This window comes from Homarus americanus, unplaced genomic scaffold, assembly GCF_018991925.1.
Source record: "Homarus americanus isolate GMGI-L3 unplaced genomic scaffold, GMGI_Hamer_2.0 scaffold32871, whole genome shotgun sequence".
Classification (NCBI taxonomy): Eukaryota; Metazoa; Arthropoda; class Malacostraca; order Decapoda; family Nephropidae; genus Homarus; species Homarus americanus.
In genome coordinates, this window is record NW_024748870.1 from 3,253,584 (window position 1) to 3,279,229 (window position 25,646).

The 25,646-nt window shown below is 39.3% G+C and overlaps 2 protein-coding genes across 6 annotated transcripts in view; one reads left to right on the forward strand and one right to left on the reverse strand.

Annotated features, from left to right (window-relative positions):
• The first annotated feature begins 1,290 nt into the window (after nt 1-1,290).
• On the forward strand, nt 1,291-16,550 carry LOC121853169. Of its 4 annotated transcripts, none has more exons than XM_042347133.1 (4): nt 1,291-1,421; nt 11,983-12,225; nt 13,506-13,635; nt 15,147-15,305. In XM_042347133.1, exons 2-4 carry the CDS (start codon nt 12,073-12,075, stop codon nt 15,281-15,283), a joined length of 420 nt encoding a protein of 139 aa, XP_042203067.1. In that variant the 5' UTR covers nt 1,291-1,421; nt 11,983-12,072; the 3' UTR covers nt 15,284-15,305. The 4 variants fall into 4 exon arrangements, 2 of the variants coding, with proteins under 2 accessions (XP_042203067.1, XP_042203068.1); XM_042347134.1 differs by lacking the exon at nt 1,291-1,421 and adding an exon at nt 9,018-9,041 and having other exon boundaries at nt 15,147-16,550; XR_006086270.1 differs by lacking the exon at nt 1,291-1,421 and adding an exon at nt 9,048-9,180 and having other exon boundaries at nt 15,147-16,550.
• Nucleotides 16,547-25,646, reverse strand: part of LOC121853167 (potassium channel subfamily K member 16-like) — a 49,668-nt gene continuing 40,568 nt past the window's right edge. Inside the window, exons 8-10 of one of the 2 annotated variants that reach the window (XR_006086269.1) lie at nt 21,100-21,618; nt 20,312-20,432; nt 16,547-16,958 (exon numbers count right to left, since the gene is read on the reverse strand). The gene's annotated coding sequence lies outside the window, so the exon portion shown is untranslated. Of the gene's footprint in view, nt 16,959-20,311; nt 21,619-25,646 lie in introns of both variants that reach the window. The other variant, XR_006086268.1, reaches the window with a different exon arrangement.

Consider the following 25,646-nt stretch of genomic DNA (forward strand, 5'->3'; position numbering starts at 1 on the left):
TCTGATTTTCAACTCCTGAAATCTCAGTTATGGGTAAAATGCGAGAAAAATGTCATATCAGAATTTTGTTTATTGTCTGAATTTCTTATTGAATAAAACAAAACCCCGCCATTTCTCGCCACCGCTTATATTTTTTTCTAGCAGTTTCTGACTTTCAACGCCTGAGAGAATTATGGATTAAATGCGCCATATGTGTCATATATGAAAATGGTCTTGTTTTTGTCTAACATTACAATATTGGTAACAAAAAAAATGAACTTTTCTTCTGACGTATCCCCTGAGTATATAAATGAGTCCAACTAATTTTCATGTTATTGTCATATTCTCCTGTATGCAACGCCCAACAAGTAACCTGAGGAATTGTGGGTTTGATCTACACCCTCATATCATGAATATTTATGCAAATTTGGGGGAATAGCACCTTTCTTTTGGCAGCATTTGCATAATATCTCTCGTTATCAGGATTAACTATATAGTACTGTTAAAGAGTATAATACTTTATGGAATGTACATGAAACATGCACATGGTTAAGTATATAGCATTACCGTATATTAAACATGTATTTTATTCTTTGTTAGTGCTTATAATGGCTTGTATAACAACACATATTGTATATATAATAGTCACAGGATAATTAGTTTTATCGTTTAATTTCGGTCATTTTTTGTTGCAACTTAAAAATTCGGGCCAATGCTGGAGTCATTTAAAGTTCGAACTTACTGCTTCGTCAATTCCGGGTTATAATGGACAAAATGACAGTCCTGTAATTGCTGCATTGTCTTCTTATTTCCTAATTTGCCAAATAAGCCATATCAATTTAGTGGTCCTTATGCCGAGGGAACGAAGTGGTGTGTGTGTGTAGGATCCCTTCATTGTTCTTGATAACCTTGTCCAGAGGGCTGTTTTTAATAATCTAGTCTTATTTATGTGCTGCAACGTCCGGCCAACCAAAACAAAGCTTTTAACGTGACCCGCCTAACAATGAAGAGCATCATCACCTGACAAATCTCCTTCCCCAGCGCTACCTGGGGAGATTCTTAGTGATGCCATCTTAACGCTTACCTAACTTATGGGTGACAAAATCTGGTGAGGAGATTCTTCAGGTGACCCATAAGCTCTTCTCTATGGCCACGGACTAAGGCAAAGACGATATACGCATATAGTCTTTGGACTAAGGCTAGGGAGTAGCACAGGTGAAAGGTAGAAAGGAAAGAACCAAACAAATGTTTGTTCCTTAGCCACCGCGACACTGGGCCAGTTGCCAGTTAGTGAGTTGGGATATTTGCACCGTCCGTGGTCTGTGGAGCTGGAAGCCCCACCTCACCTCAGTGTGAGTGTGTAGCTGGGTGTTGAGTGTATCGTCTGGCTTGTACTCGAGGGAATCCTTAATTCTCTCGCTTTTATAGCTCGACAGTTAAAGGTAAGGAAATAACTCTATGTTCCAATAATTGTAGAATATTTTTACAGCAAGTAAAAAAATAACTAGATAAAAGTGACACAAAGCAAGAGTTGATAGCTATAAGCGTTCTTGAGAAAGTGAAGGAAGTTTCCATGACCATTTCCGACTTCGTTATGACTAAGGTCAGGTGGGCGTATGAGTCAGGCGATCCGAAAGCGGGGCCCCCCATCTGTTGACGAAGGCACACTGAAAAGCCACATTTTTAATATCTGCTTACGTAGTCGCCAGCCTAGACTAGACTGTTGTGAGGAGAATATTGTATGTGCAATCTTAAGATTTACTCGTATATAATGAAGTTTATACTTAAATTGGGAATGGAAGATGTTTTAAAGTGACTTGCATCATACTTCACACTTATGTCTTATTTTATACAGTACTTTATTTTTTATTCTTTATTTATGGATTAACTCTTAAAACGACAAAATGCGGTTAATATTGGATATTCCTTGACAAAACTTTCTGTACTGAACTGCGCATTTGTCTCAAAAAAGTGTTTCTTAGCAACATATGAGAACTAAATAACGAGTACCGTACTATCGTTAATAACAAACTAGGATAAGAAAAACACTGCAGGCATATATGACTATCAAGTAAATGCAGTATCCCACAATCTCTTACATACTTTGTATCCAGAGTTTAAGAAATGATTATTGTTCTATATTATTTCTGAAAATTGTATTGATAATATATGTTTAGTTGACGCTGAGGTGACTGAAGAATTAAGGTCATCCCAGATGCATTCGTAAATATACTTGTATCTTTCGTTAATTATGTTTGTTACCATTCCAATTTATTAGTAACATTCAGGACAGTTTGATCTTTATATTACCACATTAAAAACTTGTTCACAATATCTGGATAAGAAACGCATACTAACTAGTAGTGTTCTTTGTTCAATCTTTTTTTCTGAACAGATCTGTGATGAACCAAGCATGTCATAATAACTCGGCTTTACTCGGTTTTTCCAGGGCGCTGTATCACAATAGTCCGTGACACAGTTAGAAGCTATCCTTGAACATTTCGGGAAATTATATATTTTTTTAATTCCGAAACTTAGATATTGTGGAATTCTATCGTAATTCACAGTTCGTCAATTGATATTCACTTGAAATAAATTGGGGTGAATATTCGGGTCATCCTACTTTTCTTGCATTAACCTACTGTACTTTAACCTAACCAAAATAAACGTAATATAACCTAAACTACCCAGGACGATAACATCCCAGTATCATAACGTTAACTAATGTACCTAGAAGAAACTACTGTCTAAGCAGCACAATTTTGAGTGACAACGCGAGCCAGGGAGGAAATGAGGTACTATACAGCGTGCCTCGCCCTTGGCACTGTTGGCGTCCATGGTGCTCGGGGAGAAAATCCCACCAGACTATATGGACAAAATATCGCAAAACAAAATCCCCTAACCTGCCCCATCCCCCCTCTTTTGGGGGTTCGATTAATTTAAAAATGAACACGGACTCCTGTTGTCTCGGTAGGGTTGTCAAAATCCTTCATCTTTTGTCATTTTACTTTACTTTTTTACTTTTATCCTCTTCGCCACTGATCGGCTCGTGTCTAACAAAATCGTAAAGATACTCTTGAGAGCATGTAAAAGTATTTCCAGGTCCAAGTACTCGGTTAGTTTTGGTTAATTTAGGTGAGAGTTGGCCTATTCAGTCTAGCCCCTTTGAGAAGGATTAAAAGTAGGTTTTGTTAAAGGGTCATGTTTGGAATTTAAAGATAGGACGAAGAATAGCTGTGTAAAAAACGGAGTACACGTGTGTTTAGGATTTGTAGCCTAACTACCCCAGAAGACTGTAAATACAAACATCAAGGTAGTCTGTAAACATAAACCTCACGGTAATTGTGAACATCAACACCAAGGTCCTGTGTAAACATCAAGATATTCTGCAAACACCTTATATTTTATATGATATAGAAGATACGTAATGTGGCGAGGAGTCATAGAGGGTTGATCTCATTAGTGAGCCGATAGTGCTGGGAGAAATGGGAGTGGTGTGCAAATTTCGATGAGTGAAATTAATATGTGCCATTACCTCGTTATTTGTATAAAGTAATACGGACACTTCGCATTCATACTGAATATTTATATTTCGTGGTCTCTGTACTTGTTATATTGTAGTTTCTGAAGTGATGGTGAAACTTGTATTAATTCACAGCGGCGCTTGTTGATGATCTCGTGTGATTCAAGTGGAGACTGTTGTTCTTTGGGTCGCTTATTTGCCATGTATAAGCACTCCACCTTTCTTCGTTTTTGCTAGCTTGGAATGTCTGAGTGTTGAGTTGTATTATGGGGGGGGGGGTGAATTTCTGTGTGTTGGGAGGGAAGCATGTGGATGTGAAGGTATACAATCCATCCACTCCATCCACCCGCTCACAAATACTACTATCACCACCCGCCCATTCACACACCCACTTCACCATAACCACAATCTACCACCACCACCCGCCTATTCACACCCACACGTCACCATAATCCCCTTACCCGCACCCATGACTCACGCTGGCGGCTTCACGTTACAATGGTCTGTCCTAGACATTTCTGTAATATACTTGGCTTCCCTTTCACACACTTGGCTTTATCCCATGTTGGTATCACATACTTTTTTTGGTTTACAAAGTTGAAGTAGTTCATTTGTTTGACCATATGCAGTATTGTTACGTGTTTCCTGCAACCCTACAAACTGTAAAATAAATAATATATATGTTTTGGATCGTTCAAATGATAATTATTGATTTCATGGTATAAATTTTCATATTCTCAGTAGTTTTTCTTTATTTTATTTCTACCATATGACCACAATTTTACCCCTTTCTTTTATAATAACAAAGGATGTCTGTGGAGCTTACTCTATCTTCAACGAGGCGATAGCGAAGATTCGAAAACTTAACAAAGTGAAGAATACCCTTCAGCCAGTAACTAATTTTCGCTAATTTCGTATTGAGAGATTCTTCCGCTGCATACTGTATATATCACCAAACCTCAATAAAAACGATCGGTTACAACTCGTCAGGGTTGTGCAGTGAGAATTCCTGTGGTTTCAAAATTACTCGCCAACCAGTGATTACGAATGGGAAGGGAAAGTGGAACTCAGGGACAGTTGCGAAATCAAAATGGCTACGTTGAACTAGAATTCAGTAAGTTGACAAATTTTATGTGGCAGTAGCATGGGTAATCACTATGCCAATTAGTGACCGTGGCTGGTCAGGCTAGCCATCACGCAACCCTCTAGACACTAACCTAAATAACTTTTTGCGTGCACGCTAAGTTGAGGCAATAGACTAGGCTAACACACGTGTCTGTTTTACGTCATGTGTACGTATTGTTTTTATCTGATGTCTGGAAACAGCATTACAGAGTAGCTGAGTGCTGTATACGTTCTGAAGTATATTACTACTAAACCGATGAAATAATTTGGACTGGACAAAAGATATTAATGTTTTTCATTATAATTATATTATAATACTGTACTTTTGAACATGCTAACGAAGGTCATATTAACATCTTAATCAGCTTATAATGCGGGCCATATACTGACACTTTATTAACTGACATGCTGCAACTCCGGCAAGTACATGTATAATGAATATTGTTAGGTGGTGTTTGGCGGCTCTTCGTACAAACATCATTATTGGAATAAAACAAATCGAGGCTGACATTATCGAGCTGACAAACACACTCGGAAGTTGTTGAAGCCTGCCGTGTGCGTGTGCAATCCTGTTGACTCAGATTATTTTAGTTTCTAGGAAGAGACTCGTGTAATATTATTGTTTGTTTTCGTCTGTCGGTTTTTAAATAACGTTTCATAAACGTCACAGTAACATTGATTGTAAACCGTTATTATCAAGCACTCGATGAAGGCCGTATACACACAGTTGGCTCCAGCCTCCACTCCCGCATTGATATTCCTCTATCTCCCTGAAGTGTGAATTCGAAGCATTCACTAGTGAGCGAGGGTGAGAGGGGATGGGGTGTCAGAGTAGGTGTCTTTCTGCGGGGCGAGGATGGAAGTTGTGTATCAGATGAGACACAACGCTTTGACACTACCGACGGGGTTTCCTCATCTGAGAATAATCATCTCGCACTAGTCCAGTGGTTCTCAACCTTGTTTGCCCCATGCACCCCTTTCACCATATGTCAGAATGTCATTCTCCCCTCCTTTCCAAGATTGTCTGCCTCAAAAAGTGCATTCCAAATAATATGCATATAATACTGAAAATCCTTTATTTTTTCCATATTAGTACGTATACATTTACAATTTTACATGGATTATTTTTATAGTGGAGTTTTACAAATTAAATGCCAATTGAAAATGTTGATGGATTTATAAAACTTGAATAACAGAAAATAGTTTTTTATATTTATAATGAATTACTTAACAGACCAAACTGAAGCATAATGCAATAAACAAAAAGTTCAATAGAATACCAGGATATTGTAAATTTGTAATTAATTTTATTCAGATGAAGATTACAGTCAATGAGAAACCTGTGATTGTTTTTTCTTCGCCAATTCTGGGATACGCGGAGGAGTGCTTGAAAGGGCACAACGCAGGTCATTTTCTACCTCTAATCTACTACGTTGCTTCGTTTTAATTTGCAACAGAGTTGAAAAGCCTGACTCACAAAGATATGTCGACACAAACGGAAGCAATGCACGGATAGCTCTTTCTGCCACTTTTGGGTAGGAATCGCACATCAAGGGCCAAAATTCTGTGATTGATTTCTCATCGAACATATCTCTTGCTCCCGAATCAGTTTCCCTGAAAACCTGAATTCCCCCCCTGGGGGTAATTCCCCCCTGGTTGAGAAGCCCTGCACTAGCCAGATGAAAATACTTAAGTTACAATAGGATGAGAGGGGGATGAATTAATGTTCTAAGTAAGGTGGTCCTTTGCAAACGGGGGCATTTATGAGCAAATGGATATGTTTGTGTGAATCTTTTTCTTGTAAAATCAGCGAAGTTTGTTTAACCCCTTGACGGCACCTGGAGCAGGTTCAGATACATTCAGGAGCCGGTGCATGCCCAATACTTGTCAACAATGCGTAACAGAGTCATGACCGATCGCCCAAGCGGCTAACGAGCCGATCAGTGGTGAAGATAAATAATAATAATAATAATAATAATAATAATAATAATAAAGTAAAAGTTGACTGTGAGCTGAAACTTCCCCAGCTGAATAAATTTGTCTGGCTGTAACCAGAATAAAATAAGACCGTACAGAATTAATTAATTAGCAATCAAAACAACCGGGAAGTGCGTACCATATTTATTATAATAAAAACGATGTGAACAAAGCTAGTTCAGTTGGCAGCAATACGGTATAGAATTTGCAAACCACATAGTTCAGTTATGCCAAACTGAGGCACAAGTGAGATGTTTATAAACTTCACTTAAGTCACCCCTTGCCCGCGTATAGTATACAGTACTGAAAGCTAGGCAACTGAAGGCGTTCTAATCTCTGGGTAACTGAGGTGTAGTAGTGCAGGCACCAGTCTGGTGGCCCTCCTTTGGACTTTTCCAATCGTCTCTAGCATATCTCGGGGAGACGGGGACCAAACGGGGTGACAGTACTGTGCTCCTGTAGGGTTATGAGATATTGGTTCACACTTAGGATGGGATGGAGAAAGGAAACTCACAATGTGCTCACTGTATACATAGTGTATTGGATGTACAATGCAGCTTGTTGCTGGGTAGGTAGCATGGTAATAAGCGTTGAGTAGAGAGAGCTGGGTGGTGAGGGTGCCCAGAGTGAGGGCACGCGGCTTCAGGGACGCCAAGGTCGCTGGCGGGAGTGGCAGCCGCATGGCTGGCGCGGGGGAGGTGTTGCTTGCTGGTGGCACTGAGTAGAAAGAGAGGGTGGTCACAGCGGTGTCAGGCCTTATAAGGCGGGGGTAGGCGTGGGTAGATAGTTGACCCCCGCTCCGTGGGCGGCGCTGGAGGTTGGCAGAGTTGCGTGCCACATGTGAGGCAGAACGGGCGGTGCATGCCACATGTGGGACATAACGGCGAGGGCGTGGATGAGCCGGCCGCTAGGGGGGGGGGGGGCAACTCTGTCTAGATACGCGAGATCTGTGGGAGAAAAGAGGAAGAAGGAAGGTTGTAGAGGCGATGAATGTTGTGCTTCCCTCGCGACAGGTACAGAGTCCTCAGATGCGCCTGCTGGGGTGTGTGGGCCTGGGTCAGGAGCAGGGGCTGCGTCAGGAAGAGTGTCCATGACAGCAGCAGGGTGCATGACAGCAGCAGGGTCCACGACAGCAGCAGGGTGCAGGACAGTAGCAGGGGGTACCTGAGGGAGAAAAGAGGGGTGTGTGTGTGTCCGCGTCCGGAGCAGGGGCCGCGTCAGGAGGAGCGGCAGGGAGTACTGCTGGGCCGGGGGCGGCGTCTGAGGCAGAACGGGTGTGTTGGGTTCGGTAGGACGTGGTGCTTGGGGAAGCACCTCATTCTTTAAGAGCGTTACTGGCTCTCAATCTCTAATTATAGCTTTCTCTACCACCTAAAAAAATAATTATGCAGCATGTGTCTATTTCTGTTATTTTGTTAGGAACCTTCTTAGTTTGCATGTTGTCGGATGCAAGTGACAATGTATCAACAGATTTTCAAAATTCTGACCCCTCACTCTGCAGCTGTCCATGTTATGAGGTCGAGTGATTTTCCTTCACACCTAGGGCTCCCTTTACAGTTGCGTTATTTTGGTCATGAGTTTGATCTCTTTGAAATTGAATTGAAAATTGAGAACCTGTAAATATCGTGAATAATTGTGTTGCGTACAGTCAGTGGACTGCTGGTTGGGTTAAAGATTATACTGGTTGTGTTGAAGGGAATGGCTCGTATAGTGTTGCCAATTGAGTTATCACATTTTTGGTTTTAAAGTATGAGATTTATGAGCTGTTTGATGTATTGCGTGGTTAACTGTATGTACATTTGACATTATTCAGATCAGCCACGACAGCTGTTAAGGCTTTTATGGTAACTAATATAGCAACAGGAAGATGGTTTCTGTACAGTGGGCACGAATAGGAGATACAGTACTGTATTTCTGTATTGTTTTGCTGAAAATCGTGACGCCTCCTGGGCGAGAATTTACTAGTGCCCATGCGATGAATAATCGTCGTAACTGAAGATGTGAGAATGCTTCTAATGTACTATATAATAGCTTAGGTAATGCACATAAATAAAATAACGTCCTATATAATATAAAAATTACACTGAGACTAACAAGCTATGTTCACTTTATAGCCACTGTTAGAAGATTAGACTAAAACATTGATAATCTTTCACAAATAGTTGGGTACATTCTTGTTTCTTTAGTTGCGGATAATTTTCAGCTTACGAACCTTTTCTTAACCTGAACATTTTCCAGTTTATCTTGTTTGGGTTTACTGTTGTATCGCAACACGAACCTTTAAATGAAATTTGTTCCTCAAATATTCACCAATAGGAACGGCCGTCATGTTTGTAAACACGTGACGTCACAGATATTGTGGTAACACGCGGTGGGTCAGGCAGGCAGTGAACGACTTACTGGAGATGTCGTTAAATTTCTTCAACGTATTGTGCAGGTTTGAGCTGTCAAGCAGACGAGATACACCAACAAGTTGAGAATTGAAGGCTAATTTATTTCTGACCCGTGTGCTATCAAGGAATGTACGAGCTATGACCAAAAAGTATGGCGTGATGCTACGTCTGGCAGTGTATACTGTATGTATATTTAATTTTTTTATTTTTTTTATGGGGATTAACCCACCCGAGCACAGGTCACTGACCCACATCAGGACCTGGGGGGCGAAAATGTAATAATAATAATTCATATTAAATAAAATTTATAATAAAAATACAAAATTAAAATAAAATAATAATAGTAAATAAATTTATAATGAAAAAAGTAATGATAATAATAATAATAACACTAATAATAATAATAATAATGATAAAGAACCATAAAGAAATGCAAAAAATACAATAGTGAGAAACAATATATGTATGTTGTGTTGTCAAAGTAAGAGAAACAATTGAGACCCTGCAATTGTGTGCAAATGAGGCAGAAAGTCAGTTCAGCAACCTGGGACTTGGTCACCATGGCAGCAGGGTCTACCATTAGACAACACATTATGCTTCCAATATCTTCCCAGGCGGTAGTACCTCCCTGTTTGGTAGCTGCCTATCTACCTTATTGACAGTCAATATGCCAAACACTTCAGTAAGGCATTTGAGGCACTCGATGCTTACAAGTATGTTTTAACTTGTTTATTATTATTTTTTCCGAGCAGTTTAATTTCATCCTTAAAATAGTTAAAGGTACCGGGTGTACCTCTTTTTTTTTTAGTGTTCATAAATTCTACTGTATATTTGTCAGTGTTTTCCATTTTCTATTACTTGTATGGCAACTCATAACCAACGTAACCTAATGTGGTTACGATGTGGTTACGATTGGTTTAGTTGAAGAGAAAATAGTAATTTATGAGGAAACCTCTACCACTAGAAGGAAGTGGGTGTTACTATAGTAAGCTGTCCACTCGGCTGGAGTTGATCTACCGGGATATTTACACTGTAGAATCTATTAACCTAACGTAACCTAACCTGACTTAACTTAACCTAACCTAACTTAACTAACTTAACCTAACCTAAGCTTAACCTTACCTAGGATGCTACAGTGTAAATATCCCGGTAGACAACTCCTGCTTGGTAGACTGCATACTATAGTAGTACCAGGGGCTGTTAGATTTTGTTACTTTTCCCACAGATGTTCTTTGGATGAAAGTAAGGGTAAATATTTAGTAGTTGCCAACACATATACAATAAAATATATTGAATTTTACGTAGGGAGAAAGAGAAAACGTTTGTATAGCATTTCGTCAGAAATGTATAATTTTTGAGGGAAAATGTGGGTTGGTTAGGTTAGGTTCTATTAGGTTCTTGTAAATGTTGTTTGGTTCAAAGTATTTACTACTGTATAATGATAAGAACTTATTGTGAAAAAAACAAAAAACTGTTCTGGTAGTAGCTGTGTACTAAGACTGCTAGTAAGCTGATAAGTGGCTATAATAATATTAAAATAAAAAAGGCCGGATCACCTGAAGATTCTCCATCCCAGCTTATGTCACCTAAAGATTAACTACCCTAAAACTATTTTTTGGAGGAGAGGGCAGTTAATATTTAGGTGAAATAAACTGGAGTGGAGGTTTCTCAGGTGATCCCTATGACCCTCTTCCCCTGGAAAACAATGTAGAGTACGTTTTGCACTTATGACAAATACAAGATTCAGTGGACTTTACCAAAGCAGAATTACCCACCTTAGCCAAACTATAATGGACATACAGTATTTTTCTCAATTTTGTTAGACAGTTGATGCACTTACGCTACACCACCCATGACCAGGCTCTCAAGACCTAATACTGTATTGAATTGAATTGAGACAGTTTATTTAGCCAGAAAAACACAGATACAGAGTGGATAATAATAACAATATTAACATGGCTGAGCCAGTTGAGAACCTGAGCTCTCTTTGAGGTACAACACACGTACATAACCAAGCCTGTTTGGGGACCAATAGTTATGATTTAATATTGTTGCAGGTACTCCATGTCCTGAGTGGGCATGTATAACAAGCTCTTACCTTACTCGTGCTGCATACAAACCTGCATTCACCATCTTCAAGGCTGAAGTTATGGCTAAATAATAAATCTCATTTGCCATGGGCAATTGTGTCTTCTGATGACTCAGTCTTATGTGCCCACTGTATGTAGTACTAATTACAGTGTATGGCTGGCCTGGGCCAAGTCTGCAGCTGTGCTTTGTTTCAAAGTGGAAATGTGTGTGTGTGTGTGTTGGTCTGACTAATGTCGTCTGTTAGCGAGTTTTGTTAGTGGAACTGTGAATTTAGACAGCTTGTTGATCCTTCTCCTGTGAGTTTATCAGATTTAATTTGAGGTAAGAGGCTACTCTACTGTACTGTACCCCAGATGTTCTATTACTGAAGTGCTGCTTCTTCTCTCCCTCAGCCCTTGTTATCTCCTGGGGTTGTTATTGTCTTCTTATTTTTCGATCTCTGGGATCTTGTACAAGATCCCAAACTAGGGGCTGGTGTAGAGGAATTTAAGATGTTTGGGCCACTGGTGTAGTGAGGCAGTACATTACAGTACAGTGCCGTAGTGGTCAACAGAGTTAAACCTGAGTGTGAGACATATTTTCGGTGAGTGATCTCTGGATCATAATTATACCCTTTCAGTGGATAAACTCTTTATCAATATATTACAACTCCTCCTCCTACAGATTTTTTGTGTAAGTAAATTCCAACTCCCTGTCTCCAGTTCCCACTTTATTATTTCATAAATCTCTGTCTTCAGATATTATAAGAAAACGATCGCATTTCCACAGTTTGAAGTGACGGAAATATGCTAAAAAAGATTTCATGGAATAAAAAAAAAATTCTCCCCAAATCGTGTTTCCATGAATGAAAGTTATGGCAGTTATCAAAAAATTATTTATTATCTTTTCTTTCAGTGTATACTAGATCAGTGGTAACACAAGTAGCAACAGAGCTAAAGAAACAACAACAGGTACATCCATACTAACACCAGTAGCAGGAAGACCATGAGGATGATTGTGTCACAGTGGACGAGCACAATGGTGGTGGTGCTGGCGGTGGTGTCTTCTACGGCAGCTATTAAGTGCTTCACTTGCTCCGACTGTGGTGACAGCGCTGGCACCCTCCAGGAGTGCTCCTCCAGCTCCGACGTCTGCATGGTCAGCAACTCTTGACTTGCGTTTACTTTTCAGGAGTAAGGGGTTGTCTCAGAGGCTCAAAAGTTTGTTTTATACTATTTTCTGGGACGTTTTGTGTGTGTGTGAGAGCAAGACATTTATAGTGTCAGTGGGCCCTCATAATAATGTTATGTCATCTTTGAACCTCTGTACTTAAAAAAAAAGTAAGTTCAGAGCAATGAGGCTGACAAAGAGATAAAATAAGGTTGAAGATATAAGGACCAGTACTAGGAGAAGGGATGAAGAATGGGGCTGGGGAAAATAATGCAGTACTAATAACAGGGCTAAGAAGATGTTCATTTAATACTACATTACATTGTGCACGGACAGGATGACCTCACCCTCGACCAACTTATTTGGCTATTATTTCCTCTCGGACATCTTGAGTAGGAAACTTGTTATGTCATAATGAGCTTAAAGTTCAGTTTATTATTTTTAAGAGAACAAATACTAAAAGGACCAAGAATGAATTAAGATGGAATGCATGGTAACTAGCATGTGCCTTCCTGATGGGGGCGTAGCCAGCTTTTTTTAATGTGTTAGCACTTATGTGTGGTTGTGCCACACATAAGTGCCAACAAATCTGTGAAATATATCTTATTAATTAGATTATTTATACTGTACATTATCTTATTATGGATGTAGCATTTGCCCCCACCCATATACAGGTACTGTATATAACAAATATTGTATATATAATTTACCTAAATTTCCAATACTGTACTGGTGTGCACTGTCTGGCTCATCACTCAGCAATGTATGATGTCTCCAGTCCTCTGACTCTCTCTCGCTACAAGCTTCTCCTCTCAGCCGCCAGCTGTTGTCCACTGGACTTAACCGGTTCCTGCTCCCGGCTCACTGATTGGACGGTCAACACTCGTGCCACCGACTGACATCTCAAATATTATTTGCTTGGAAATAATTGATTTTCCACTAAGATTTCATAAATAATGTTTTTTTTCAATAGCAATGTGTAAGCACGAACTTTTTTGCTTGCACCTAGCTATGCCCCTGACTGAGGGTTAGGTCAGGTGAGGTTAGGTTGGATTAGCTTAATTTTGCTCTTTAAATTGAATAGAATTTCTTAAGTGAATTTTCTCATTTAAAAATTTTAGGCTGTCAAAATATATTCGTGTTTATTGGTTACTAGACTGGTTAAGCAGGACCTTACTGTGCGTCTTGTGTGTTTTTATACATTAAGGTTTTATGATACAGTATATATATATCACATGTTCTATTATTTGATGATATTGATACTTCAGAAAATTGAAGCTGCTGGACACACGAAGAAATCATGCGTAAACAAGGCTGTCTGCAGCTTGGGAACAGTTGAACATGGAGTTGTGAATGCATGGAACAACTTTAAGAACTGGATAAGCGATTTTAATCAAGGTAAATATATACACTATGACAAACATATCTCAAGATAGCTACTAGTAATGTGAAGTCATCAGAAACTTGAGAAAAGTTGGAAAAAACTGTATACTGTATGTACAGGTATAGTAGTATTATAGTAGGGTTCTGAAAACTAGATCTGCATCACACTTAATATTCCTACACATTTTTTTGCAACTACCGTATATAAAAATCATCAGACACTTAAAGATCAATTCTTAATGAAAAAAATTCTGTCATTCTTATAGTCTATATTATTACATCTTGAGTTACTGCCTTCAAGTATCCAGGACTTGAGTTTTACTTTAGACTCCTTAGACCCAACATAGAGTATAACTTTTTTTTTTTCTTCTGGTGAATAGCCCACCCAGGCACAGGTCATGGACCCATAACGGGGCCTTCCCTAATTTTGATTATGCACATGATCACTACTCTCATATTTTCATCATTTTCCTTACTGCTCCAAGGTATTAAGATCCATTTACTTACCCTCAAGTATCAGGAATCTGAAATGCTTGGGACCAAAAGGTAGAATGACATCAAACAGCAGTGGTTTTATAGTGCAGTGTAAACAAGGAGACAATACAGTACTGTAATGAAGGATGTTTTGTGCTCATGTCCTCTCTCATGGATTGTGGGAAACACTGAAGACAGAATAGTGTAATATATTACTAATGCTACCTTCATTTATTTTCTGATAATTAGTAAATTAATCATGCTCGGACAGTGTTGTACTAGTCAGCAGTACATTACACCCTCGTTTTTCACTGATTTTTTATGTATGGTTTCAACTATTCATGGATTTTCATCAGAAATATATTTTCATTACAACAAGTATAACTGATTCTGTATGTGGTTGAATTGCGCATGCGTATGAATTTCCGCAAGAAACCGCCAGGCGTCACTACCTCAGAGTGCAGCTTCCCACCCACTCCTTTGGGAGTAGCATAACATAGGTCTGCTCATAACAATGAACTGAGTAAGGGTGCCTGTGACCTGCCTCGTGTGGGTATTCAGTCACGTCATCACTTACTCCCACAAGGTCTCGCACATCCAAACTGCTAGTGGAGTCAATGTGCACTTGCACTGTTTGTGTGAACTCTGCACATGCAACCTGGCTACTTGCAGAATTGCAAATTTTTGTGACACAAAGCTAGAGACTTGTAGAAATAGAGTTTTTGCCTAAATTGAAATTGCATTAAGCAGGAGCCACTTGTACAATCTGTATTGTATTTCTCTTCATATACAAGCTATCTCGCCCTGTTTTAGAACTATTTTTCCTCTTTATCGGTGAAAAAACCCAGCAAAAACTTGTTTTATGTTAGATTCTTATTATCAGTACTGTACTGTATAACATAAGCATAATCTCCTTTTTGCATCCTGTGTATTGAATATAAAAGTGGTGAGTAGTGGTGAAGTAATGTTCTCTATACAAGTAATTACTGTACAGGGCTGTATTTTATTGTTCAGTTCTGATTCCTGGCTAACAATTTTTCTGTTTGTGGCAGACATTGAGATTTCAGATGAAGCAGTGGCAAAGATGATAGAGTGTTGTGATGACAACTATTGCAACTCTTCTGTCTCCAAGCTGATGAACCCTCTCTTCCTCCTCCTGCCTCTCCTTACGTGCCTGTTTTGGCACTAAAGGCTCACCTTGAGTAGACTTAGTAAGATTGCTGTATTGTATTTTGCATGCTATTTTGTTTCTGGTATTTGCTATCCAACTTGTGGTAAACTCCATTCATATCAGACTAAATGTTTACTGTATAGGTGAAAATTGAACTAGACATGTATAGGGGAAACTATAAACCATATATAGTTGGGTTGAACCTCTTTAATCCGACAGCCTTGGGACCCGGGCAGAGTCAAACGTTAGAATTTACCAATTTATGGGAGTTTCGTCAAAGCTGTCGAGAAGACTTACTTCGAGAACCACAGTACAGATACCACCTTCTCTCTTGCATATCTTAGATACTATTGGCTAATAATAAAAAACATATAAAAAGTAAAGATAAAAGAAAAGTACAGTTTTATTATTTACTTACCTGTGTGTTCCTCCTGCAACCTAGCACAGTTCTTTGCTTTTTTATGTCTGGTAGCTGCTTCTTCAGCTTCTGTTGCTAACAGTTTCCTTGACATAGAGCACCAAAACAATGTACTTCAGTCAATGCTGTGAGTATTTTATCAGTGGCCAATTTCTGATTCATAGTTCACAAAATAAGATCATCCATGTGTTTGACAGCTGAATCCCAGCCACAGACACAGTACAAAATTGATGCCACTTTGCTTCTTAACCACTTGTGTACAGGGTTCCCTCTCTGCTGAATAAAATCTTCTGGGGGTAAGACATAAAGTTGCATCCCATAGTGAAGGGGTTGAACTTATGAAGCTAACCTTGAGAATATTCACTCAAAGCTATGGAATAACTTCACTTGCTCCATCAACATTTGCTTGTTTAAGGAACAGCTTCACTGTACTGTAGTTAACCTAAACCACTGCATCGGGGCGTATTCTTAATATTCTTACACGTAAGCATATAAGCTAAGTACAGGTTCATTTTGTAAAATCCAGTTTTAAGGAACTCCACTCTCATAGTAATTCTTATTAAAATTTTGACTGTAATGTACTGGATTCCAATAGAGGAAAAGATTATTCCTGTTCACTGTGAATTTAGACCCAAGTCCTTGGCTGTCGGTCACCAGTCCGTACTGCCATATCTTGGTGTCAGAGTCGAGCCCTTGGCGTAAACTGTGGCGTTCCTCTGCTGACACCTGCCTTGGCCTCCTCCTCAGTAATTAAATCGGTGTTTTCAGTTATATAAGTTACTTAGTGGACTTTAAAGCATCAAGTATGGTATGTTCATGTATTTTATGTATTAAACCTGTACTACATAAATAAAGAACAAAGAACAATTGATACATTTTTATTTTTTCCTATACCCTTTACAATTTGCTTAATTATGAGTGCAAATCACACAATCTCCTTTCTAAAGTTCCCTTGTTAACTTCTGCAATAATTCAACTTTTTCTTGAATAGACAGTGAATGATGTTTGCACTTTGCTGCACCACCATGAAGAGGACTGCTTGTTGATGCCATATTTATAAGTAGATTGGTGACGATTGCTGTGGCTTCTGGAAACACTTGTAGCAGGAAGACTGATGAGGCGGTGACCCCAACCATGCTGAGTGACTGGTCCAAAGGCTTCCTGTGTCAGTCATTGGTTACTGTGTATGATTTCCATAACCCCTTAACTATGGGGGCTCGTAGACACAAGTTAAAAGTGTCCGGGTCATGGAAGTCTGGATTAGGGAGGTTCAACCTGAATTGATAAATAGAAAGTTAGGAAAAACACTGAGTATACTCTATAAGGCTAAATTACAGAGACTTATTAAGATACAAATTAAGATTTTTAGGAATACAGTACTTTATCATTGTTTAAAGCAGGTTAAGTGTATGGGGTGAAAAGAAACAGGATGATGAAATTAAGTAGAGATAAACATAAGAACTGTACTGTATACCTAAGGATGAAGTACTGGGTATGTTACATTAGTAAGACAAGAAAACAATGATAAAAATGCAAGAGTGTGTATGAAAAAGTTGGTAAGACATGTGGTGTAATGGACAGCATCCTCGCCTCACAAGCGAGCGGACCAGAGTTTCATCCTCGGGTAGGGTGAAACTTTGGGCATGTTTCTTTATGCCATTTGCCTCTGTCTACCTAGCAGTAATTGGGAACCTGGATGTTAATCGATTTGCGGATCGTAGTCTGGGGTAATGGTTAGCCAGTGCAGTTGGCGAGTTGTCCGGTCTTCTTGGATTATTCCTTGACACTGGGTCATGCAGCTCGTTAACTCTGGTGTGGTTGTTGTGTTGGCAACAGCTTCTACACCTTAAACAAATTCACGCCTCAATTTTGAAGGGAACCATTATTATATTATTATTAAGACCTACAGTATTGACATAAGAATACAAGACCAAGAATGAGGCATCACAGCAGAGGACACAGACCATTGACAAGATGCTGACATTAACATATTAAAAGTTGATCAACACAAGGGTCAGTGTGTTGACCTGGTTCATTGGTCCCTCGGCTTTACATTGTTCACATTGATACAAATACTTAATGACAATCTGTATAAAGCAAAGTAGAATTCTCCTTGTCACTGCCCTTAAGCTTTACACCCTTGTACAGTATGGGAATAATTGAACACTGCTTGTTGATTTGAGTTTCAATATTTAGTTTTGAGATTTATTTTGTCTCTTATATTTTTCAACAGATTTCGATTTTCCAGAAAAAACTGATGCCCAGTTAATTTACTGCTGTGACAGGAACTACTGCAACTCAGCCACATCACAGTTGGTCAGCCATCTTCTTCTTATAATGTCGGTAATATTTATTTTTTATGGGTGAAAGTGTCCCCACTCCACTGAGCTAGTTAGATTGAAAAGGAATGACAGTATTGTTTGCACCACTTTACTTTGTATATTATGTGTACTGTATTTAAGTTTACAAGTACAGTACTGTACTGTACTGGAAAGTATTGTACTGTATTGGTGTCATGGTTACTGTTTCCCATGTAATTGACATCAGTTTTTTTAAGTACTGTATATAAGTTGTTGGCAGAAGTGTCAATATAGAATTAATGGATATTAATTTATAATTTTTATATTGTATTCCTTTGAAATATTTAGATGTTCATCTTTATATTTTCCACTTGACATTGAATTAACATTTGTGTATATGATAAGTACAGTACAATACTGGCAAATACACACAGTCATCATAGCCACATACTTAGTGTTATCTGCCTTTTATAATGCAGGAAGTTGACATTATCAGGGCTTTTTAAGTTACAAATACTAAAAGTGTCTTGGTTCAAATTCCTAAGCAGTAAGAGTATTGTTATAAACTCGTCCTGCACTGTTAATGTACACTCGCTCCAAGAGGTGTCTTTATGGAAGGGTCCGATGAAATTCAAAGTGAACACCGAGACTATTGCTGTCTCGGTAGGGTTGTAAAAATCCTTCGAACGTTATCTCACATAATATCGTAAAGATACATTTTGGAGTGAGTGTAGTACAGTACAGTGATATATACAGTATAGTAATTATGGATAAAATATAGATGTAAAAAAAAAGATTGAAACTTCATAAATATTATTATTCACATCCATGAGAATACATTCCAGTCATATTAACCTGTCAAATATTGTATAGTTCTATAAAATATTTGTCCATAGCTAAAAATTATTAGTGTGTACAGTACTCGCTCCTGAAGGTATCTTTACGGAGGGTTCGATGAATTTCAAAATGAACACTGACGCTTGCTGTTTCGGTAGAGGTCAAAATCCTTCATCCGTTGTCATATTGTCTCACACAAAATTGTAAAGATACTTTTTGGAGTGAGTTACAATATAGTATTATATCTAAATTCAGAATTTCCGAGATCAAAGCTGTCATAACACCTCTACTGCAGTAACATATTTTTAAAAGTTTATATTGACTTATTGTTAAGTTTATACTTTACAATAAAAGTTTTGTCAGTGATGAATGAATCTCTTAATATTACTTTGAGTATGAGAAACAACATAAACAGTATTTGTAGAAGTAAGTCTTTTTATTCAACAATTTAAAGGTACAGTATTAGTGGAGTTTTGTCAGTTCTAGAGCAGACTTTGTTAACTTTCATCATTAATGGTCTACTTTAGGTGAAGTTTGCTAACAATTTAAAATTTTGAAGAAGAGAGATTAATAAATGTTCTTTTTACTGTACTGTAAATTCTGTATCATCTAACTTGGGTTGTTATCTGGCATACGAGTACCTGTAGTGGTGTGTAAATATATGTTCAGTATGTACAGTCTCGTTCAAGATTCTTTGAACACTGCTGGAGACAGCTGGCAACTCAAGGCTGTTTATTTACTATATATGAGGGGAGCTACACAGGCTCAGATCTAGACTTAATCTAATCGATGTAATTTTTCTACTTACACCACTGCTGACTGCCTGTTCCAGTTGAGGTATTCTTCAATACTTTAGGTCTTGGTAATATTTGGTTTTATCTACTGTATTGTCACAGTACTGTATTGAGAGGACTGTGATGCCATAATGGATCATTTACAATACAGTTGTAATCTGATATGAAATGCCTGGTTGGTCCTACTACTGGAGGTCTTGGCTGTACTAGTAATACATTCTTTGACTATCATGGTATATGAGTGTACTGTACCAAACGAAAGCCTGAAAGTTAAACTGAATGGGTATGAATACTATAATGGCAAATGTCCTTGGTAGACTGGTAATGTTCTCTATGACTTTAAACAATTGTGGTGGTTAATGGAACAAAATCATCATAGGTATGGTATGTGCCCCATAAGGCAGTGTGCCAAGTTTCTTGTTATTTGGTATTCTCTCATCCATATAAATTCTGTACAGTACAGTGTATTTGCCAATGGCTCTAAATTATTTAGGAAAATAACAAATCCAATTACGGTACTGTGCCGTTAAATGTGAAGACTTAAAGTGTGATCTCTTTCCAGCTTCTCATACAGTACTCTTGTTTTAACTCACTCACTCATTTTAATTTGGTGTGTTATGTTTTAAGAAGGTAATGGCTAGTAAGTTGTAGAGAGGCCCCCCCAAAAAAATAATAATAAAATAAAAATATGTCTTACTTATGTCAGAGAAGCCTTGATAAATCATGTTAACAATGGATGTGGCCAGATGCTTCCAGGCCACAGTCATCAGTCTTGACACATTTCTTTACCTCACCAGCAGAATATACTGTACAACCTTCTGTAATATAAAGTCTAATGTTGCATTTTCCACATGATAATGAAAATTGAATATTCAAGGTGACTTCATCAGGTATGAAATATCAGACAAGAACTGACTAAAAAAGCTTTATACAGTACAGTATAAGGTAGTGTACTGTACAGCACTGTGGTACCATATAAACTTGGGCAGTGAATCATTGTGCACTGCCCTGGTTGTTCTTATCACATTTTCTGGCTACGGTGTTAGAAATCATAATTAAAATGATATCTTTACACTTTAGTTAGTAAGTGCAGTGCCAACCACACTGCTTCCTTGCAATCTGAACGGTTCGGTATACTGTACACTGTATCACACACTGTCCCTAACATACAGTTATACCTATGGGATACACATTTTTACTTCAGCTGAAGACAGTACTGTATACTATATCTTGCCCAAGACAAAAGTGGTATCTAAGACCTTTCAAAATTTTTATATGCACTAAGTTATCAGAAGTTTATACCTGTATAAGTGATTTTATAAGAAAAACACAGCCAGACACATACACATGCAGTATGTACAAAGTAAAACACATATGGTTCTACATTTTGAAAGTTTCACTATATATTAAATACAAAATAATGTTCTATATAAATATGTAACAAAGAATGCAGTACAGTACACTGAACTGCAGACCAAAACTCACCTGACAGATGGCAGCCTTCTGTTGGCAAAACTCTAAAGCACCTACTGCAGAGGACACCACCAACCCTGCAAATAACACCTCCCATCCATGCATGCAGCTGTTGATAAGTTCTGTTATTTGTGAGGGTGGGGGCAGTAGGTGCTACTGGGGGATAGTAAGTGTTGCTGTTATTTGTGCTGCTGAGAGATGATGGTTGTCGCTGTTATTCGTGCTTCTGGGAGATGATGGTTGTCGCTGTTATTCGTGCTTCTGGGAGATGATGGTTGTCGCTGTTGTTTATGCTGCTGGGAGATGGTTGTTGCTGTTATTACTGTAGTGAAGAGCCCAATGCTGCTGATAATATTGCTGGGAGATGATGGTCACATTTTACAAGGGGATGGATGCTGCTGAGAGATGAAGACTGCTGCTAGGAGACGGTGGAGGTTGCTGCTGCTGTTCTTCTAGAGTGGAGATTACCGTGGTACAAAGAAGAAGTTGAGCTAAGAGCCTCGTCTCTCTCCATCTCAGGTCCTGTAAATACTGCAATACAAGGGAACAATTTAACTTCTTGAAAGTATATGAATTGCTATAATGTCAAGCTTTGGAATGTTAATATTTGCTATCTAACAATATTAACGTAGCGAAATAATTTGATAATTTACGATATACTTGAGAGGTAAAGGCTGGTTCTTCTTTTTTATATACAGTACTGTACTGTCTAGGTACAGATTTATGTTAATTGTTTCACCTGCATTCTTAGTTCAGAATAACCCGAGGTAATTGCATAAGCATGAAACCAATATGTTTCACACAAAGAACATGTCGGCTTTCTTTGCAATGTGTATTCCAGAAAATCTGAATAGATCAAATAAATTTGCGCTTCATAATTTAGTTGTTATCTCTGCAAATGTCACATGTAGGATCACGAAATGATTACATGTCGGGTACTTAGTGCACTTCTGTACTGTATTACTATTCTTTAGCAACAATACACTAACTAAACATCCCCCAAAAATGATGACTGCAGCATTTACTAATCTACTGGTGCTGTACTCAAGTACTGTAGTTCTACCAAAACCTTGTAAATTATAAAGATCAGTACTGTATTGTGATCACTTTTAATGCCATTAAATTACTTTTTCACACATTAAAAATATTCTGTTCAATAAGTTCTATCAAATAACTGTCCCTAACTGTCTTACAAGATTATAAATTTTTTGTTCTTTTGTAAAAAATAACAAGTCTTTTAACAGTATGGACAGCTATATTCTGTTTGATTTAGACACCATCTGTGTGTGAGGAATAACTCATGATAATAAAAATAGGGAATTCCTTCTTTTTGTTAAAAACATGAGACTCCTCTGCAAGATTAATTCAGTAATCCCCTTTGATATCGAAACACGTTTTCTTTACTGTGCGATGATTGTACAGAGTACCACACCCCGCTTAGTACAGTACTGCTGTAATAAGTACGTCCATGTGTTGTGTAAAAGCCACGTTGGCTTTCAGTACACATGGGTAAGTTGCATATGCCTACATGTGTATTTGTTTATTGTGTTATTTAATTCAGGATTTTTCTTAATTTAAATCCATTAATGAAAACATGGTTACAATAATGATTTTATCAGTAAGCGTCCAACTCGGTGGATTAAAACGAAGATCCTATACATGTCTAAATAGTTCGCCTCTAGTAGGGCTTTTCAAAAGAGTAATTCTTCGTCTCAATTAGGGCTTTGTGTGCAGATCTACACCTGTTTAAAAAGAAAGAAAAACAAAACAGTACTTAGCTGCCCTCTGATGGTTTTAACCTCCCCTCATTCGTCCAGTGATGCCCTCCAAGACAGTTTGAGTTATCTTCTGATTTCCTTTTTTTTCCAGTTCACCTCGGCGATTTGTCGGTATCTATGTGCTATCTCTATGTACACTGCATTTTGCTATGATTAACGGATTATATACGCCCACTCAGTCCTTTAGCAACACTGAAAAAAAATCTTTGGGGTGGTAATAGAATGGCTTTCAGGAAAGCCAAGCTTGTTGATTTTTTTTAAAACTATTATTGCTTTATACTTTCTCATCCAGTTCTCATCAACGAATATATCTCTTTGTGCTATCACTGTGTACACTGTATCTCCCTGTCAATGGTGTATTGTAGGCACAGTTTCAGTCCTTGAGAAAGCACACAAACAAAACAAAAATAAAAGTCTCTGTGGCACCTACAGTATAACATGACTTGGTTTCTGCTGGCAGTAGTGCCTTACCACTTTTCACTTTTATCCTCTTTGCCACTGATCGGCTCGTTAGCCGCTTGGGCGATCGGTCACATCTCTGATTACTTTCCCTTTTCATTTATCTTCTTCACCCAAAGATCGGTTCGCAAGCCGCCCGGGCGATCGGTCACGTCTCTGTCACGTTGGCAAATACTGGACATGCACCGGCTCCTGAATATACCTGAACTTGCTCCAGTGTTGGTCAAGTCTTGTCTTGAAAGAGCTCGCACTTGGTGCCGTCACAATACTCTCTCCTAGATTGTTCCAAGAGTTTATAACCCTCACTCCGAAAAAGTTTGCCCTCGCAGTTTTCTGGACTTGCGGCTTCTTCAATCTTGAGCTGTGACCCCTTGCGGGGCGAGCGTCCACCAGCTCCAAGTAAGGACACCAGCTTGCTTGCGGTCACTGATGACACTATGAACTGATTTAACTAAAGGCACAGTACTACACTCCCTGATTGGCCTTTGGGTGGTCAATCAGCCGGGACCACAACTCGGTAAAAAAAATAAAAAAATAAAAGAAAAGTTTTGTCATATGCCAAGGATTCTGTAGACCTCTTGACCTGTACCTCCAAATCGGTGGAGATGGAGTTTTCAAATATACAATCGCGTCTAGCATTAAAAATCCTACATTGATTTACACTCGCATCACTAAGACGATCTTGATGATCTTATGTAATCACTGTACCAAAGTACAGTGCTTTAATTGTATTATTTGGTTTTACAAACTTGTCATAAAATTACATCTGAAATATACTTTTACTTTTATCCTCTTCACCATTGATCGGTCAGTCACGTCTCTTACGCACTGTTGGCAAGTACTGGGCATTCACTGGCTCCTGAATGTTTATGAACCTGCTCCAGTGTTGGTCTTGGATGAGCTTACATTCGGTGCCGTTGTAGGGTTACGTGATGTGTTGTCTAGCACTCAGGATGGGATGGATAGAAACTCTAAGGAGGTGGTTTTCTTATATAAAATATATTATATACAAAACAGTCTGGTGCTGGAGATGCCGTGTGGTGAGAAGCTTGCTCAGAAGACACGTTGGGTGAGTAGCGAGTTGCTGGCCTCCAGGTTGAATGAGAGCTGGACAGCGAGGAGCTTGCTTGAAAGAGGTGTTGCGTGTTCAGTAACGTAGGGTAGAATGAATCTCAATGACGAGACTGAGAGCTTATATACACGGCTGCCGGAAGTGAACCCTGATGCAAGCGTCGCAGGTGGCGACCCCCCCTCCCCCCCGCCCCGTGAGAAACTCGCCCGGTGCTTGGATACTGTCGCATTGGAATGCGGCTATGCTTGTCAGATGTAAGGAAGAGTATTGCAGGTGGCGACCCATGAGAACCTCGTCGGTGGTTGAATTCCGTTGCTATGGGATAGGGCTACTCTGTTGTAGGGGAGAGATCCACTACAATGCTCCCCCTCCCCTCCTGGCGCTGCAGGAGACTTGTCAGCAGGGTTGTATCCCATATGAGAGACATAACTGGCAGGGGTGTGGATCAGTCGGCCGCTGCGGGAGACGACTCTGTATGGAGGCACGAGATCTGTGGGAGAAGCAGAGGGAGAAGGAGGGTTGTGGGTAAGAGAAGGTTGTACTGGCGAGGAATGTGGTGCTTCTCTTGCGGCAGGTGCAGGGGTGCCGGGTGGGGTATCTGGGTCATTAGGGCCAGCTGCGGGGTCGTCAGGAGCAGTAGGTACAGTCGTGAACAGAAGTCCTGTCGCCCCTTCTACTGCTCCACGAACCCTGAGATTCAGACTCAGGAATCCGAAGCATTGATGGGTAGAATAATGCACCAGTGTGTCTACTGTTTCGGGTTCATGAGTCTGAATCTCTTGGTTCGCGGAACAGCACAAGGGGCGACAGGACTTCTGTTCACGACTGTACCTGAGGATAAAAAGAGAGTATGCAGAAATGTTGTGGGTAAGGTGGTGCTCTAAGTGGCAATGGTGGGTAGACTGGCGGAGGAGGTGCGGAATGAATGTGTTCAGGGCGGTGGGAAGGCCGGCGTGGGGCAGTAGCCTTGAATGCAGAAACCGCCTGACGTAGTGTTTGTAGTAGGTCGTGACGGGCAGCAGGAGTGAAGTGGTCAAGGTCAGAAGTAAGGTGTGTGATGTGCTGCTTGATAGTGTTGGAGTTTATGGCGTCTACCAGTCTCCGTCGATGTTGCTTCGCCGTATAGTTGCAGGGAGCCTCACAGCGTCTAGTTTTAGCGCCAAAACATTGATGGTACCAACAGAAGGTAGGTACATTGTGCTGGGGGCTGGCGGCGGGGTCTGGGGCAGGACGGGGCTGTTGGGGTTGAT